The sequence below is a fragment of the Hetaerina americana genome, unplaced genomic scaffold, assembly GCF_022747635.1.
Source record: "Hetaerina americana unplaced genomic scaffold, ioHetAmer1.1.p SCAF_11, whole genome shotgun sequence".
Classification (NCBI taxonomy): Eukaryota; Metazoa; Arthropoda; class Insecta; order Odonata; family Calopterygidae; genus Hetaerina; species Hetaerina americana.
The window spans coordinates 18,988,604-19,006,043 of NW_027286181.1; the positions used below are offsets into that span (position 1 = coordinate 18,988,604).

At 36.6% G+C, this 17,440-nt stretch overlaps 2 protein-coding genes across 2 annotated transcripts in view; both read left to right on the forward strand.

The window, feature by feature from the left end:
* Window positions 1-6,008, forward strand: part of LOC139700817 (A disintegrin and metalloproteinase with thrombospondin motifs 2-like) — a 37,086-nt gene extending 31,078 nt beyond the window's left edge. The window contains exons 16-17 of the mRNA XM_071599243.1: window positions 2,374-2,482; window positions 5,145-6,008. Coding sequence (XP_071455344.1) covers window positions 2,374-2,482; window positions 5,145-5,429 — 394 coding nt within the window. The 3' untranslated portion in view covers window positions 5,430-6,008. The remainder of the gene's footprint in view (window positions 1-2,373; window positions 2,483-5,144) is intronic.
* Window positions 6,009-9,350: 3,342 nt separating this feature from the next.
* On the forward strand, window positions 9,351-14,252 carry RpL24 (ribosomal protein L24). The gene is made up of 5 exons (XM_071599244.1): window positions 9,351-9,400; window positions 9,518-9,593; window positions 9,673-9,920; window positions 12,953-13,013; window positions 14,136-14,252. Exons 1-5 carry the CDS (start codon window positions 9,396-9,398, stop codon window positions 14,208-14,210), a joined length of 465 nt encoding a protein of 154 aa, XP_071455345.1. The 5' UTR covers window positions 9,351-9,395; the 3' UTR covers window positions 14,211-14,252.
* Window positions 14,253-17,440: the final 3,188 nt, after the last annotated feature.

Genomic DNA, 17,440 nt, shown 5'->3' on the forward strand with positions numbered 1-17,440 from the left:
ATAGTGCATCCAACAAATGCAGAGCAGCCTGGACTATCATTAAAAAAGAAACAGGATTCAGTAAAAACTCTGATGATGTTCCAATAGACTCTGAATCTTTTAATAACTACTTTATTAGTTCGGTTGACAATATTATAGCTGATATAAATAATATTAATCAAACCTCAGCTGACACTGCTAATAACCTATTATGCAATACTCCCACCACCAATTCTATATTTAGATGGAAAGAAGTTTCTCAGATAGACATAATTAAAGTAGTGAAAAAGTTCAAGAATTCTAATTGTAAAGATATGTTTGGGCTTTCAAATAATTCAATCAAATCCGTAATTGACTGGTTAGCATACCCTCTTGCTATTGTCATTAACTCTTGTCTCCAGTCTGGTTATTTTCCTGATCAGTTAAAGTTTTCCAAGGTCATTCCTATTCACAAACGTGGTGATTTCAGTTCTCCAAACAATTATCGTCCTATTACAATTATTTCTCCACTTGCAAAAATCATTGAATCAGTTGTATTTACCCAAATCCTGGACTATTTTGAATCTTTAAACCTATTTACACCGACTCAGTTTGGTTTCAGACCCAACAAATGTACAACCCAAGCTGTTGAATATGTTATAAAGCAAATCATTAAGGCTTTTGAAGGTAATCAATGTTTGGCTCTCTCATTATGTGATCTCTCTTCGGCTTTTGACTGTGTTAATCACACAATTCTCATAAATAAGTTGAAATATTATGGTTTTAAGGATACTGAACTAAAATTTATTTCTTCCTACTTATCTGATCGTAAGCAGTCAGTTTATGTAAATGGTAAACAGTCAAAACCATTAAATATTAAATATGGTGTGCCTCAGGGCTCTGTGCTTGGACCTCTTTTATTTCTGGTCATGATTAATGACTTGTGCCCCAATATGATTACTGACTGTGTCCTCTATGCGGATGATACTACTTTCCTACATAGTTCCCCCCATCATTCTGATGCGATGAATAGAGTTCCTACTATACTTAAAAAGGCAGTGGACTGGTTTGCTGCCAACAATCTCCATATGAATCCCAATAAAACTCAGCATCTTATATGTACTCTAAAATGTGCTACACCAGACACTGTCCCCGTGAAACTGCTGGGATTTTATATAGACTCCAAGTTAACATGGAGTACTCATATTCTATACATTAGGAAGAAACTTGCCCGAGCCTTATTTCTGCTCAGGAAATTGAAATTATATGTTAGTAAGGAATACTTAATTAATGCCTACTATGCATTCTTTCACTCAAATATTACTTATGGCATTAGACTTTGGGGGCATGCATCTGATATTAAGCTAATCTTTGTGATGCAGAAAAAGGCAGTCCGTACCTTATCCAATTCATGTCCACTTGAACACTGTAGACCTCTCTTTTTAAATTTAAAAATTATGACTGTCTACAATTTATATATATTCTATTCATTAGTTCATGTAAAAGAAAATACAAGTATGTACTCCACTAGGGCTGACGTTCACAGCCATAACACCAGAGCAAAGTCTAATATGGATTTTCCATACTGTAGGCTAGATAGGACTTACAAAGTTGAAGGTCTACCTATCAAATTGTTTAATATGCTTCCAAAATCTGTAAAGTCAGCCCGCAATGTAGTGTTCCGCAGGGTGCTGCGTGATTGGCTTACCTCCAATCCTTTATACTCAATAGAGGAGTATTATGAGCTCGACTTTACTAGCCTAAAATTATAAGGTCTAGCGTGAGTAGAATACTAAGTGTATGTATGCAAATATTTTCAAATAAGTATTTTATGTGATTGTATATTGTGCTGTATACCATATTATCCAGGAACAACTGTATGTTCCTAAATGACGACATCTACCATATGTGAATATGATTATAAGATGAATAAAGTATATTATTATTATTATTATTATTATTATTATTATTCTATAATTTGCATCTCGTTTATCATCTCTTTTATTTAAAAACTTCACTGCAGTACATTTACCAATTTTTATTTTCTGAGATTTATTTTGCGGTTTTTCTATTAAGACTATCTTAAGGCTTTATGCAAGTATGACTACCAATTATGTTACCTATTCATGGTTAATTAGTTACCTAGCAGCATAGACTTCATGGAAATTTGACTTCCTGTGAATGTACACTTAGAAAAATAGCCCAGAAGCGAGCCGCACGGAAATTTTAATACTAACCGTAACTGAAAGTAAATGCTCAAAGGCTCTATCATGTCATTTGTGAGAAATGTTTTGAATTTAAATTTGTCATCATTTGATCAAAAACCTACAAAATGCAATGAATTCTCATCATAAAATAAACTTTTTTCAAAAGGCTTTGAACTCAATTAATCACTCCATTTCTTATTCCTTGCAGGTGTGGAGGGGCTGGCTGGCAATGGCCCAGGGCCACTGGTCTTGACACTATCATGCCGTGCAATCGAGTGCCTTGCCCAGTCGAGTGGGTCACGGGCAACTGGTCACAGGTGAGTCAGAAGATGCAAACATACAGCATCACATCCACACAATATCTAGCAAGTTGCGGTAAAGTACATGTGGCATCAGGTGTTAAGGCATGAGCCATACATACAGAAATATGAATTCCTACATGCATACATTGAATGTACATATTTAAAGGCTCAGGTTTTTGGTAGTTGTGACTAGTGTACTTACTTCCCACCGTGAGGGTCCCTGTGCAAATCCCAATTGCTTTTTTCAGTTGAACTTGATCCCTCCCTACTTGGGGTGTCATGTGGAGAGAACTTGAGGTAAAGTGCACCATCCATTGGTTAGAATGTCAAATTATGTGACCCCTTGGTACCTTTCATTATCAGAGCAGGCCAATGCCTATGTCAGGTTTCTCTCCACTCATTTCTCCCCCATTCTCTGAATATCCAGCCACTACCAAATTACCCCCATGATGGCAAAAATGACCATACCTGTGGGTCTTCTTCCAATAATAATGGCAGAGGCTCATGACTACAATTAATATATTTTTGCGTGCATAAACAAATACGCTTGTACATACACAAATTTTCACCTGTATACTGTACATCATACAGGGTTTGGTTTTTTAGACTAAATCATGAAATTTTGTCATTTTGAATAACCATAATTAATGAATTTTTCCATGGTTTTAAAAAACTTTGTGCCTATTCCAAGTGTGACCCAACTGTCAAAAAAAATCTCTCATTGCTACAGTTTATTCAATCAAAATTATTTTGCAAACTACAAACATTGTAATATTTTAATTGTGTTTACACTGCCAGGCTCTGCCACTAAGGTATCTATTACTAGTTTTCTTAGAATTAATGTGTTGAGGTCTCATTCTCTTTGTACTGATACATATTTATAGGCATGGATGAATCATAACCTAGTCACTGTCACTGACTAATAGGCAAACGTTTTTCTTAGTATCGAGGCATAAAGGGTTGGTACCCTAGGAACTGGTGCCAAGGCACAGGTATAAAGGACTTTTATCCAAGGTGATTGTAACAAGTAACTGGTAAAGATGATTCATATCTACATCTACATCTACATCAATACCCTGCAAGCCACCAAAAAGGTGTGTGGCAGGGGGTGCAGCACCAGGAGGAAAGGGTAAGGGATGAGGGGATTAGGGTTTTTCAAATGGATGGGGAAAGGTAAGGGGAACCTGCAAAAAATATATATATATATATAAAAAAAATATAAATATAAGCGTATAACCCTGCGCAGTCGCTACCTTGTAGGTTAATACTTATTATGTCGAGCCGGATCCTGGGCGATTTCGATTAAAAGAATTCTGGTCTCTTATTGTTCTCGGAAAAAATGACCATTTAAATCTGTCTGTCCTGCATTCAATCTCTCTAATCTTACATTCGTGATCCCTCCGCCCGTAATACGTTGGGGTTCTTATTATGTTCTTGATGTCATCGGAAAAGGACCCATCTTTAAATGTTTTTAATAAGTTTAATCTATATTGTAAACGCCGCTGTGTAAGGGAATCCCAGCCTAAATTTTCTAGCAAAGTAGTTAAGCTACTGCGTTGGTCATAGCAATTTTTGACAAATCTAGCCCCCCTCCGCTGAACTTGTTCCAATTCCGAAATTAAATTTATCTCTTGCGGATCCCATATACTGGCAGCATACTCTAGGTGGGGCCTGACTAGGGCAATAAAACATCACTTTTTCGTCACATTTACCCAGCACTCTTTTTACAAATCCCAATTTTTTATTAGCGCAACCGCATATTTCCCGTATGTGCTTTCCCCAGGACAGATCGTGAGTAATTGTTACACCCAAGTATTTAAAGGAATCTACCCTCGCGATTTCTGTTTGCTTCACTTTGTAACTAAATGGTGGGGTGTTACTCTTTTCCCAAAAATGTATTACTACGCATTTCTTCAAATTTAATTCCAATTGCCATGTATCGCACCAAGTCTGGATTGCATTTAGGTCGTTAGCTAATGTGACTCTGTCATCGCGACTTTGAATGTCCCCATAAATCACCGCATCGTCAGCAAAAAGACGGAGCCTGCTATTAACCACGGTGCTGAGGTCATTTATGTAAATAAGAAACAAGAGGGGGCCTATGACACTTCCCTGTGGTACACCCGACGTGACCTTAACAGTATCAGATGATACACCGTCCAGAACGACTGTTTGAACACGATTTTTTTTAAATTGTCTTATCCAGCATATAACACTCCCGTGTATTCCATAACTTTCCAACTTAGCGAGTAACTTGCAATGAGGGACTTTATCAAAAGCTTTTTTAAAATCTAGAAATATTGCATCAACTGGAATATTACTTTCACCGGAATGCATTATATCATGAACAAATAGTGCGAGTTGAGTTTCGCAGGATCTACCTTTACGGAACCCGTGTTGGTTATTTATCAATAAATCTTGGCTATCGAGGTACCTCATTATGGAACTAACAATGATGTGCTCAAAAATCTTACAGGAGATGGAGGTGAGCGATATTGGCCTATAATTACTGGGGTCCTCCTCCTTGACACCCATATCAAAAATTCATATGCCCTACACTGATATTGATAGAGTGGTACCCTTCTCGCCCTTGGTTCCAACCACCAGCAAATTACCCTATCAAGGTACTACCCAAGGGCCCAGAAGTTCTGTGTTTCATTTGCTGATCCTTTTTCAGTGTGCTGCCAAGGGGGAAGGCAGCCACCAGAGTGTCTGGGGTGAGGAGAGGAGGTTGACGAGGTGTCCGGCACCAAGGGGTGAGCCCCTGTATACGTGTGGTCGGCCCCCTCCAGAACAGCGGCCCTGTAGGCTGAACAGTGGGGCAGAAGTAGAGTGCACCAGGGACACATCTCCCTACTGTCCACAAGTCTCCCGCTATCTCGGCCGATACTGCCTCATCCCTGACTTCCGGGACATCTGCTGTGTGACCTGCTCAAACATCCCTCCGGAGCATTACCTATGATAGATCATGTGCCACCAAGAATGGCAAATACCCTGAAGAAATTATATCTGATCCTTTTATGAAGGGTCAAACTTTTTTCTTGAACTCTGTTTCAGATGATGCCTAAGGCCCAAGGGGAATACTGAATTACATTTATAGATCTAACAGTGATCAAGATTGTGCAGTTTGCTACTGACTTCTCACCCTGGGGGCCAGGGTTTCTAATCCAAATGGTGGCAGGATTTTTCATAGGTATCCCAATCCTTTCTTTGGGCTTCTACATGTGGAGTTGTCAGTAGTGAGGAAGATCATCATAATTTTTATAATGGATGAAGAACTATTAAAAATAAAACAATATAAAATAAAAATATAGGAAAAGACTTAAAAGTGGAGTATGCTGTCCATCTAATGTCCACCTAATGATTAATAATCTACTAACACTTTTTTCAAAAGTAGTAAGTATAAGTTTATGGCAGCTGCACAGTAAGCCAGTTTTGTGAGAAAGATTGTTATAATTTTTATAACAGATGAAGCACTAATTATTAGCATGCAGTACACATAATATATGTCATGGTAAATTAACAAAATAAAATAATATAAAATAAAATTATGGGAAAATACTTCAATACCTAAGTGTTGTGAACAAGTTCTAAAGTTTACTTGTTTTTTTCTGATTAACTACATAAACTCAACCTTCTGTTACTCCTCAGCATAATCTCCCAGTAGATGTACATATCACTCAAATGCAATAATTTCACGACCACCAAGAACACCAGGTTTACCTTTTAGCCCCCTGGAAAAACGAGCTGGTCCATGGTACTGAAGCTTCTTGGGTTCATTGTTATACTAATTAGTTCTTCTAATAGTGGTAAGCACCACATGTGTAGTCAATGGATGACCATATGCTGTTCTTGTGCACTAAACGATGCCATTTTAGAGTATCGAACACAATTCTCTCTCTAGCTGCCGATATGCAAATCCTGTGCATTGTATTCATTTATTTATTGACTTAATAGGGTGAGGTTGAGACTTATAGTCTCAACCTCACCCAATCCACCCACCCTTCTTCTACCTAGCCCTTAGACATTACATTGAACACAATTACTTACAATCAAGCCCTAGGGGGAAGAAAATCCACCTAGGTGGGAATCGAACCAGCAACCTCTGGGTTAGGAGGCAAGGATGTTATCTCACCACCACCAGGGCCAGCAATTGTACAGTGCAGCAATCTATATCTTGCACCTTATATAAAGGGTGCCTGCGTGTTTTAAGCTAAACCACATATTATTATTTACTCCCAATCCCAAGAAAAATTTGAGTGGCCTTAAAACTTGAATGCACCGTCTAAATATCACATAACTGGGGAAACTAAAGCAAATGTTATAGCTGTAAGAACTTCAGGAAAAATTCTGTTCTTTTTCAAACAAAATTTCCCCTACTATTGATTTGATATGATATGGTAGAGAAAATACAAAAAATATGAAGAAACAAGAAAAGATGTCCATTATCTCACTTGCTGTTCAACCTTTAAATGTTGAGGTAATGGTGAAGGAGGCATTGGAAGAACTGGAAGTAGGAATCAAAATCAGTGGAGAATTCATTTAGAAGTTTGGAGATGATCAATCTTTAGTTTTTCAGTCAGCAAAGGGTTTGCAAATGATGCTGAGAGCATTGGAAATTCAGTCCAATTGGTATGGGATAAGAATAAATGTTTAAAAAACCAAGTTTATGTGGTTTTTAAGAAAGAGGAAGGCTTAGTTGAAAATTAAAATTGGAGCTCATACCCTAGAGCAGGTGGAACAATTCATGTATCTTGGAAGTGTTTTGGACCAAAATGGTCAAAGTAGTTGGGACATGAGGAGAAGAACTGCATTAAGCAACTAAGCTTTTATAAGGGGGAGGGAATTGATGACAGGAACATTGAGTGAGGAGATTAAGTAAAGGCTCATCAAATCATTAATATAGAGCGTAATTTTGTATGGTATGGAAACATGGCCATTGAAGCAAGATGATAGGTATAGATTGACCGTTGTTGAAAGGTGTGTGTGGAGAAGGTGAAGTGGACAGAGAGGAAAACAAATGACGGTGGGTTAGATATGGTGGGGGAGTGGAGAGGACTTCTGGGGGAAATCCAAAGGAGGCAGGAATGATGGATGCAAAGTATTTTGATTGCCAGTGGGATGTTAAAGACTGTGATAGAGGGGAGAATATTGGGCAAACAATGAAGGGAAAGGACTAGGATAAGCATATTGGATTGAATGAAGGGTAGAAGGAAGTATATGGAATGAAGTGGGACATCCTGTAGTGCCTGATTTCGGGTTGTGTCTTTTGTTAGGAGAGGGGAGGAAGGTATCTGCAACACAATTTTTAATGCAATATCAATGCAAAACCTCCCTTAAATGGTAGAATACCTATAATAAATAATAATAATAAAGAAGCAACCTATGAAGAATGATCTGGTGCTTTTGCAGTTTATTGCATGCATAAATTCCTCTCGGGTCTTTCACCGAGCTAGCATCTTCATTCCATCCAACTTTGTTCATTCAGTGTCTATTCAAAACCTAACTTAATAGTTGGACTATCAATCAATTAATACAACCTTACAATAGATTCATTAGTGGGGGTAAAGACTTCATTGCAAAAAAACTTCAAGTTGTGAAAGAAAGTACTTGGAAAGTAGGAGTAAATGCAGAGATTAGCAAACAAGAGAATGGAATTGAGAGAGCAGCAGCATCAATATTCAGATTGATAACTGCTGATGGTGTAATTATTGCTAGTTTAGCTAACAAATGAATCTTTAGGGGAGGCTGTATTTTTCAATCCTTTTTGATGATATTATTTTTATACTTTTGCTTGAAATTACTACAAGAATAAAAAGAAGCACAACACATCAGCATGGATTTCAAGACAAACTAGTTTTTCAAAAATCAAAACATAAGCAATAGGGACATACCATTGAAATTACCACTTAAATTTATTCCTTCCAGTGGAGAATAAATTCTTTCCCGTAGAAACACAAAGTCTTTGATTCTTTCTTTGTGCGTTACGAATGAATCACCAGAAAGTATCGGCCTCAACCATCTCTTAAATTTAATAATGGTGTTTACTGTACTGTCGTATATTAGGAAATTACTGAAATAGCTTTTGTCATACTCTTTTGCCTTCTTCTTTTAATTCTGCACTTTGAATTGGCTACCATGTTCCAGAAAGCGCAAAAAGAGATGGATCAACTGGATGAACCAAACATGAGGACAAGCAAAGAGTGCACATGGTACAATGTCTTAGGAATTACAATACTATGCATGGAGAAAAAGTCTCATAGATTTTCAAGAATGCAGAGAAATAACTCTTGGCTCCTGCGCTAGGTCTTCATTTTTTTAAAAATGTGTTCCAAAAGCTATTCCATTTGGTTTGAGAAAAAATTATAGCATCAGCAGAATCAGCCTTTGAAACATTGTCAAGGTAAATGAAATCCTGTGATGGACATATAAGTTACCAAGACCAAATGATTTTTTTTTCTTCCATCAGATCTTCCCACTAATGAACAGGAAAACTTTTTATGAAAATATTTCATTATGAAAATACTACTACCATTGGGTATTCTTCCTACAGGCAACAAGGAAAACCACTCGCTTAAGCTTAACCTATGATTATTCACTATACGATCGAATTCAAACTTCCTGCACCACATTAAGTTTCAAATCATTATAACAGTTTTATATCAGTTTAATAATCATCATATAATTAAGGTAAATAAAATTGACCGTAAATAAAAGATAATGTCTTTTCTCTGATATAATTCACATCAACAGCAAGAGACGAACACCAGAAAAATGAATTCATAGTAGTGCGGGTCCTGAAGTTCATCGATCGCTCGATCCAGGTCACAATAATTGAAAAGAGCGAGCTTATCGATAGTACCATCGAAAGTCTTCCGCGTGTCAACTTTTCTGACGTCAGAATCGAATTCTTCTTCCGGCCAGCAAAATGAAGTAAGCGCGTGTGGGTTGTATGAATAACTAATCTGGTTTCATTTTTGCCATCTTAGGCTAAAAGGCTGTCTGGTGTTTACTATCTAATTCTTTCTAACACAATGCATTTATTTGCAGGATCGGACTTTGTGCTTACAGCGGGTATAAAATATATCCCGGCCATGGAAAAACCATGGTCAAAGCTGACGGAAAGGTAACGTTGGATATCATTTAATTAAATGCTATTAATTGCAGATTTCTTTTAATCCAACCGTTTTCGTTGTTTGTTTTAGATATTTACTTTCCTGAATGCCAAATGTGAATCCTCACATCTAATGAAGAGGAATCCTCGTAAAGTAACATGGACAGTACTGTACAGGAGGAAACACAAAAAGGGACAAGAAGAAGAGCAGGCAAAGAAAAGGACGAGGAGGACACAAAAATTTCAACGTGCTATCGTTGGTGCCTCTCTTACCGATATCATGGCCAAGCGTAACATGAAACCTGAAGTGAGGAAAGCCCAAAGAGAACAGGCTATCAGGTACCTTAAGCCCTTAATTTATACGTTTTAGAAAAACTTGTGTCTTTTGGTAAGCAAATTTAACGGTCAAATTGATTGTTGAAGTGCTAACTTGTTACTACATTCAAGGCGGCAGGCTATGATAGGAACAAATACATAAATACAGAGCCATGCTGTTAACAGCTCATGTATTGCCCGATCAAAACTTAATAATGTTGCTTAACTGAGACTTATTCGGAGAGGCAGGAACTCCCGCCTAAGACCTTAAGAAAGCTTCTCAATTTAATCCTAGTGATATTGACATTATTCTGACACATTGAATGTTGTACTCGTGATGTACGCTCTTGTATAATTATATTGAGCGAGGAAATTCTTGAGTAAAGCTAACTTGAATTATACTAAAATTATGTTTGAGTTTAGGGTATTCTTATCTCACTGTGCACTTCGACTTTGAATGAAAAGTGAAATTCAATAGTGGACTTACATCTTTTGCGTTGTTAGTATTAGTATTGGACCTCAGTTCTTGGTCTTTGTAGGAATTTAACAGGTTTGTCTCTCATTCATTATTTTTGCGTGTTTACTTCCAAGCATTACTAACCCCAAAACTGCATTTGTTAGATGTAGAAGATGAACTGTTCACTTTTCAAAGTTTCCATGTCAAGTTCATGACTATTGATGCCACTAATTGCATAGGTGAAGGGTAGGTTGAATGTTGATCGTTAGTCCGTACCTATCTGACAAAGAGTAGGACTTAACTCTCTACTTAAACGTCCGTAGATAAGTTATTTGAATGTTTCGTGTATATTTTTTGCATTTATTGTTCAAAATGGGAAAAAGAAATGGAAATCATTAGTATTTAATGTACTTTAAAGAAAAATGCTGGAAATAGGTAAATACTCTTAATTGTAAACAATGTGGCAGGTGTGAGTTGTAGATGAAGATTTACATTTTGAGTTGGTCGTCAAAGGAATCCACATCAATTCAACTTTATTTGTAAGAGTCTAGACGTTCATTTCAAAAGTAAGGAGGGGATCTAATAGATTTAATTATTTTGGAAGTCAATAGTAAGTACGGGAAGTGTATTGGTGAGAACCTCGCATATAACATTGTTTTGACTATTTAGATGGTTATTTCTCTTCTGGTGGTCATGCAATATTGGAAGGTTGTATTGATCGAGAACTGCAGTTTTTCCCAAAATTAATAATTCATAGACTATAGACAATAGTGCCTCCATGCCCAGTTCCTTGCCTCACTGTAAAAACATACGTTTATTATATTACTACGAGGGTCATCCGGAAAGTAGTACCCGTTCGTGAAATAGACACAAAAGTAAATATTAACAAACATAAAAAATTTTATTTGAAAGAGGATACTTTAAACTACTTCTCAACATAATCTCCAAGCAAATTAAGGCATTTGTCATAACGTGTGACAAGTTTCTGTATTCCTGCTGCATAGTCCTTCGCCGCCAGCTCATTGAGATACGCGAGGGACCCATCTTGCACAAATTTTTGCATAATGCAGATGGTGTTTAGCAATTTCATGAACAATTGTTCGAGAAACATTGGGAAAATGCTCACAGATGTCATCAATTGTGACGCGCCGATCGTTCCTCACGAATTCGTCAACTGAGCTCACCAGTTGGTCTGTAATGACAGACGGTCTCTCCGAACGCTCATCGTCGTGTGTGTTCCCCCTCCCCATGTTGAAGTTGCGACACCACCGCCGAACAGACGACTCGTCCATTACATTGTCTCCATACACCTCCTTTAATTGGCGATGAATATCACATGGGCGAACGTTTCTTGCATTGAGGAATTTAATCACTGCCCTCACTTCACAACTGGCGGCGTTCTCAATTTTTTTAAACATTGTAAACAATCACAGAAACAACACAGGCAATGCTAGTGTCACGCAACTTGGCTCAGAGAAGGCAGACAAGCCACTGAAGCTATCTGACCTCGTCCAGCGGCTACTCGCGTCGTCAGCACTTCATGCGACACGAACGGGTACTACTTTCCGGATGACCCTCGTATTATGGTGCCTCATAATGTTAACATCTTCTTACTGGTTTACATTTGTATCATGCTATCAATTTTGTAGCTGATGTTTGCCCATATCAAAATGTTAAATGTGCATTTCTTGGAGGTTGTGGCAGTTAATTTAGTGTAGAACAAGTTTCACTCCTCCACTATTCTGTTTGTCCTTTTTTCTGCTTGTAAGCTGGAAAAATGCTTATTTCAACGGTGAATTACAAATTAATAGTAATTTTGCTCATACTATTAATGTCCATCGCGGTAATATGGTGTTAATTTGTTATGAGTAGCATTCAATAATATTTTCCTGTTTATGTCATAGAAATAGCTGTACAAGATTTAATAAACAACTGCTGTCTACATGCCCTTAAACCATGGAAAAATATTATTATTGGTGTCATTCTTAGTTATCGCTATAGTTTAAATAATCATTGAATTTGAGAGCAACAAGCTCATTTCACTGCACAAAATTCTGCCACCAGGTGTTGCAAGAGTTAAAAAGTCATCATATTTTTTCGAAAAGAAATTGGGTAATTTTTTTGTTGTATACACATGAAACATGGTTTACAAGATCCAAACATTAAACAGGATAATTATTTAGTGTCTTATTTATTATGAGCCTACTCAAGGTAAATGACGGAAAAGATAGCTTTGTTTCACCTGTTTACTTTCTTGCATAAGTGAGATGGGCATTGACATTGAATGCATGAAAATTTGGTGTAAGAACTAGGAAGTATGTATTTAGTATATTTACTTGGTATTTTAAATACATTGATGGCATTTTAATGAAGCTGTGGAGTATGAACAACATTCTATCAGTAATGAGGGTATCATATGTACAGTATTGGTAGTGCTCGTCCAAATTTTGATTGCAAATGGTGAACAAAATGCCAGTGAATTAATCCCCTCTGATGGACTTCTAGCTTTGAGATTTAGTTTTAATATTTACTTCGGCTTCTTTGATCAAATAGTTGCTGTAATTTCTTTAAATCTAATGACTAATCTCTTTAATTACAGAGCTGCCAAGGAACAGAAGAAGTCAGTTAAGCAGGCTAAGAAAGCAACTCAACCAGCCAAGGTAAAATATTCTGTTGTTAATTACAGCCCATTGAGAATTTCTTTTCTCTGTGTTGATTTGGATTTTAACATTATAAAAGTGAAAGTTATTTGTTATTGCAAGTTTCACTGGAAGTGAATGCCTGCAGAATTGTGGAACTTAAACATTATACAATTTGAAATAGGAGAGCTTCAATGTTATTTTCATCGGATGGGAGTGGGAATATTTTCTCTCGCATCAATTCCACTGATTTAAAGCCAATGGGATTATTTTTTTTTTAGAATTTTGTATTAAAGATGACCTCATGTGATGTAGCTATTCTCATCTCTCATTATTCATAATTTTGTTTTGCTAGTTTTGGTTTAAATTTGAATTCATTTTAAATTGCTGTCTTCATTTGGTGAGATTCACCTTCACAATAGCAATATGAAGTCTCTCATTGCCCCCTGAATGTACCCTTCAGGTTAAAAGGCCAGTGTTCAGGGGTAATCAGTTTTTGCACCATATAGGATTATTAGTAGTATTTCAGAAGTAGTTTTATTTATTACAAAGGTAATATTTTGCTATCCTTTTTCAAGTAGGAAGTAGATTGATGACATGGAGGAAAATCAGAAAAATTAATTCTGCATGTATAAGTCACAGGGAGTGGCCTGGAAATACTATTCTTGCAAATGAAGAATGTTTCTCTAATCTTTGTGTCTCAAGTAGTATGTAGCCCTGGTACCCAGTTTTGAGATGTCTGGTGAAGTTAAGTGTTGTGGCTACATCATCATGTTATTTCTTTAGAATTTGCCAGTTTGTATCTTTTGCCAAACCTTATACCCCCTCAGGAATAAGCTTCATGAACCATTACTATGTATTGATTTAATCAGAAGGGGCATTCAAGTAAGTCATTCCCTTAATGAAATGCATCTCAGGCCAACTGATTTGGCTCAAAGCTAATAATAATTCCTAATGTTTGGGTGCATTATTTCTCCATTTTTTGTTACCAAACAGATTCTCTTAATTGAAACATACAGGAATTAAGCAAATTGATTATGTTACTCTGGTTTGGCAACAAATTGCTCTCCAGGCTATTTTTTTTTTTTCGTTTTTCAACACTAGGTTGAGCCTTATATAATTCCATTTTTTATTATTTTACAGGCCAAGCCTGCTCCTAAGGCAAAGGTAGCGAAAGTTCAGCAGAAGAGTGCTCCAAGAGTTGGTGGAAAACGTTAATATGTGTCTCTTATGTTGCGCTAAATAAAGTGATAAACAGTATTGTGGTTTTATGATTTTTACTATTCTACAGGTTCCCGGAGTGTAATTGCATGGAAACAATGTTTTACATAACCAATTAAAAGTGATTTGATAATTATAAGTATTAAGGTTCAATAAGTCAATTGGGACTTATAAGATTTGCATAATTTCTTCTTGCCTTGGTGATGCCAGCCCCAGTTGTGAAGTATAGTTAGATATTACTGTTCTTCACTCTATCTTAAGTATTTCTGACATACCTATCGAGTATACCTGGCATAATTATCTCTCATGTCAGGTTTATTGATTCAGTTTTGTAAAGCTATGGATTGAATTGAAGTCATGCCACCAAAAAATTGTAAGTTTAGTTTTCCGTTGTTCTGCTGAGCAAAATATCAAATTAAATTATTGTAAAAATGTCTTCTACAGAACTTCTGTCCATTTCATAGTTGCCTCCTTGCCCAAGTAATTGTGCACATTAGGATGTTTGGTTCTGGGGGCTTGAGCTAGTGTAATGATGCATGCTTATTTTCTTATTGCTGGCTACTTGCTCTCTAGTTGAATGCAGTCTGTGAAATTGTGGCTGTACTCTCATTGTCAAACCCTGGGGGAATGGATATTTTATTATCATTACAATGCAAACTGGCAATCTGCTAGGCACAATTAAACCAATCGATGAGTAGAAATAGGCCAGTTAATAGCCAAATAAAAATACCAGAAACTAAAATAATTTCAGTCAAGGTGAATAGGCATTCTCTTAATAAATGAAAAAGAAAAACTTTGTTTCAATCCACCACTTTATTTAAGGTACGACTAGTTTCGACGCTACGGCATCATCCTCGGGTACCGTAGCGTCGAAACTAGTCGTACCTGAAATAAAGTGGTGGATTGAAACAAAGTTTTTCTTTTTCATTTATTAAAATGAACTTCCACAAAGTTGAGGCTGAAACTATTGAGGGCATTCTCTTCTTGAAGCTCCTGATGTTTATTTGAAGTTTTCTTAAATGTCCTGGTAATTTTTTACAATCACTCTTATTTATGAAGGAATGATAACTTAGTCTTTCGTTTGAATGAGCTATTTTACTTAGTATGTACTTAGTTCTCTCCCTTTGTAGCCTACAGCTTGTCTTCATTGTCTTTCCATGTACAATTTAAACAGTTCCCCCTACCTTCCTATTGTTAATCTCTTATTTAATATGCCCCATCATCTAAAATGTCACTTATACTCTCCCCTTTTGAATTAACTTAAAATGAAGTGAGCAGCTTTCCTTTGGACCCTTTAAATTGTTTTCTTTAATTAATTGTGATGAGGGTCCCATGAAGTTGAGCCATACACTAATAAGGGTATTTTACTATTCTCCTTACCATTGCCTGTGTAACTTAGGATACCAACCCTGAAACTGGAGAGCCTCATTATTTTACCTCTCAAAATCCTCATTGATTTAAGCTATAACAAAGTGAATCTGGTCTTTGGATTAATTATCAATTTCTCATGGCATAATATGCAAACCTATTATGAGCTGTGAAAGTACCCAAGTCATCACAATTCCTTATTTTGGATGTTCATCATGACATAATTGGTGAAGGTTTTTCATGGTTGAATGTTTAAGACGCATCCTGTCTCATTTCACCTCCAGTAATTTTTTTCTGATGCCTCTCCTTATGGAATAATAGTTCAACTATTGGCTTTCTATTTCTTTTCATTGTTTTAATTACACCATTGATCTGATTGCGTACGTCAAGTTTCATTCAAATTCAATAGAATAGAAAATAAATTATTGTTACTGTGTTAACATTATTTCAACTTTTGGGGTTCGATTATGCAATTCATCCATGCAACCTTTTTCAGTTGAGAATGCACGACAATATCAATTTGTATTTGTTCAGTTACATGGTGTAACTACCATTGAAAGGGTTATCCTTGCCATCCTAGAAAATTCTGCATGTTGTCTGGTAGATTAATTTAAGAATGTTTATTGTGTGTTGGAAATTGGCTGGTGTGAGCAGTTACTTATGTAATGACTGTGATACTACACAGTTCATTGAAATGTTTCCTGTAACTTATTTCACTGCTGGAATCCTGCATATGGTGTAGTCTTTAAACTCACTAAACACTGGAGACAATACTGACAGAATATTCGCTTTGAATTTAACTGTTAAGAATGGGTATGTGGTAGTCCAAGGGTAAAGGGTTGGACTACTGACCCCCTACTTTGATGAATGAATTTCATATGCTGTATGACTGAGTGAACTCTACCAAACCAGCCACCGGGTTGATTACATTGTTTATGGTTGTGCAAAGAATATTCCTTTCAAGAGAATTAAAATTATGCAGTAGGTGCAGCATGCTCAAGAGGATTTTATGAATATCAATAGTTTCATGTTAAAAGGCAGATTTACATGAGCTGTGGTACTAAGCACTGACCAAAAAACTGAATTACTTGGTCACACATTACAATAAATCACAAATTATTTCCATATTGCAACAACTAAGTTTTCAGTCTCATCCCATGATTTTTATTAATAATGTGTACTTCTTAACTAAATTCTGTCCCAAATTCGTATCCCTCCATCTGTCATCTTCATTCTCATCGTAATCATTGGTTGTTCAATCCTAAGATTGGTTGACAGCAGCCCTCCATCCTACTCTATTGGATACTAATTGGCCTTCACCTGATATTTTTTGCAATGTACCTATTCATTTGTCCCATGTATTTATCCCTTGACCTTCCTCATGGCACTTCTCCTTTCTATTATATTCTGGAAGAACCCATTTTGCCTTAGGTTGTGGCCAATCCATGGTTCTTCTTTTCTCTACAGTGTTCCTTCCATAAGGTGTATACTTCATTTATTATTTTTGCCATCCATTTGATTTTAACCATCCTTCAGCTCCAGGTTTCATAGGCTTCTAGTCTTTTCTGATGGTCCATACCTCTGATACATATGGAGTGCCAAGCTCCATACGAATGATTTCACATCTTGTTTCCTCGTCTGTAGTTCTATCTGCTGTGAACACAGCAGTTGTCTTTCAATTGTGAATGCTCTTTTAGCTTGAGCTATTCTTTGCTTGATGTCTGTAGTACTTCTTCCGTCCCATGTGATGGTACTTCTGAGATAGGTGAAGGAATCTACTAATCTAAATCGCTATTTATGTCTGCACAGGAGTAGCTCTTGCAATTCTTCACCTGATACTTATATCTCCTTACTAGTAT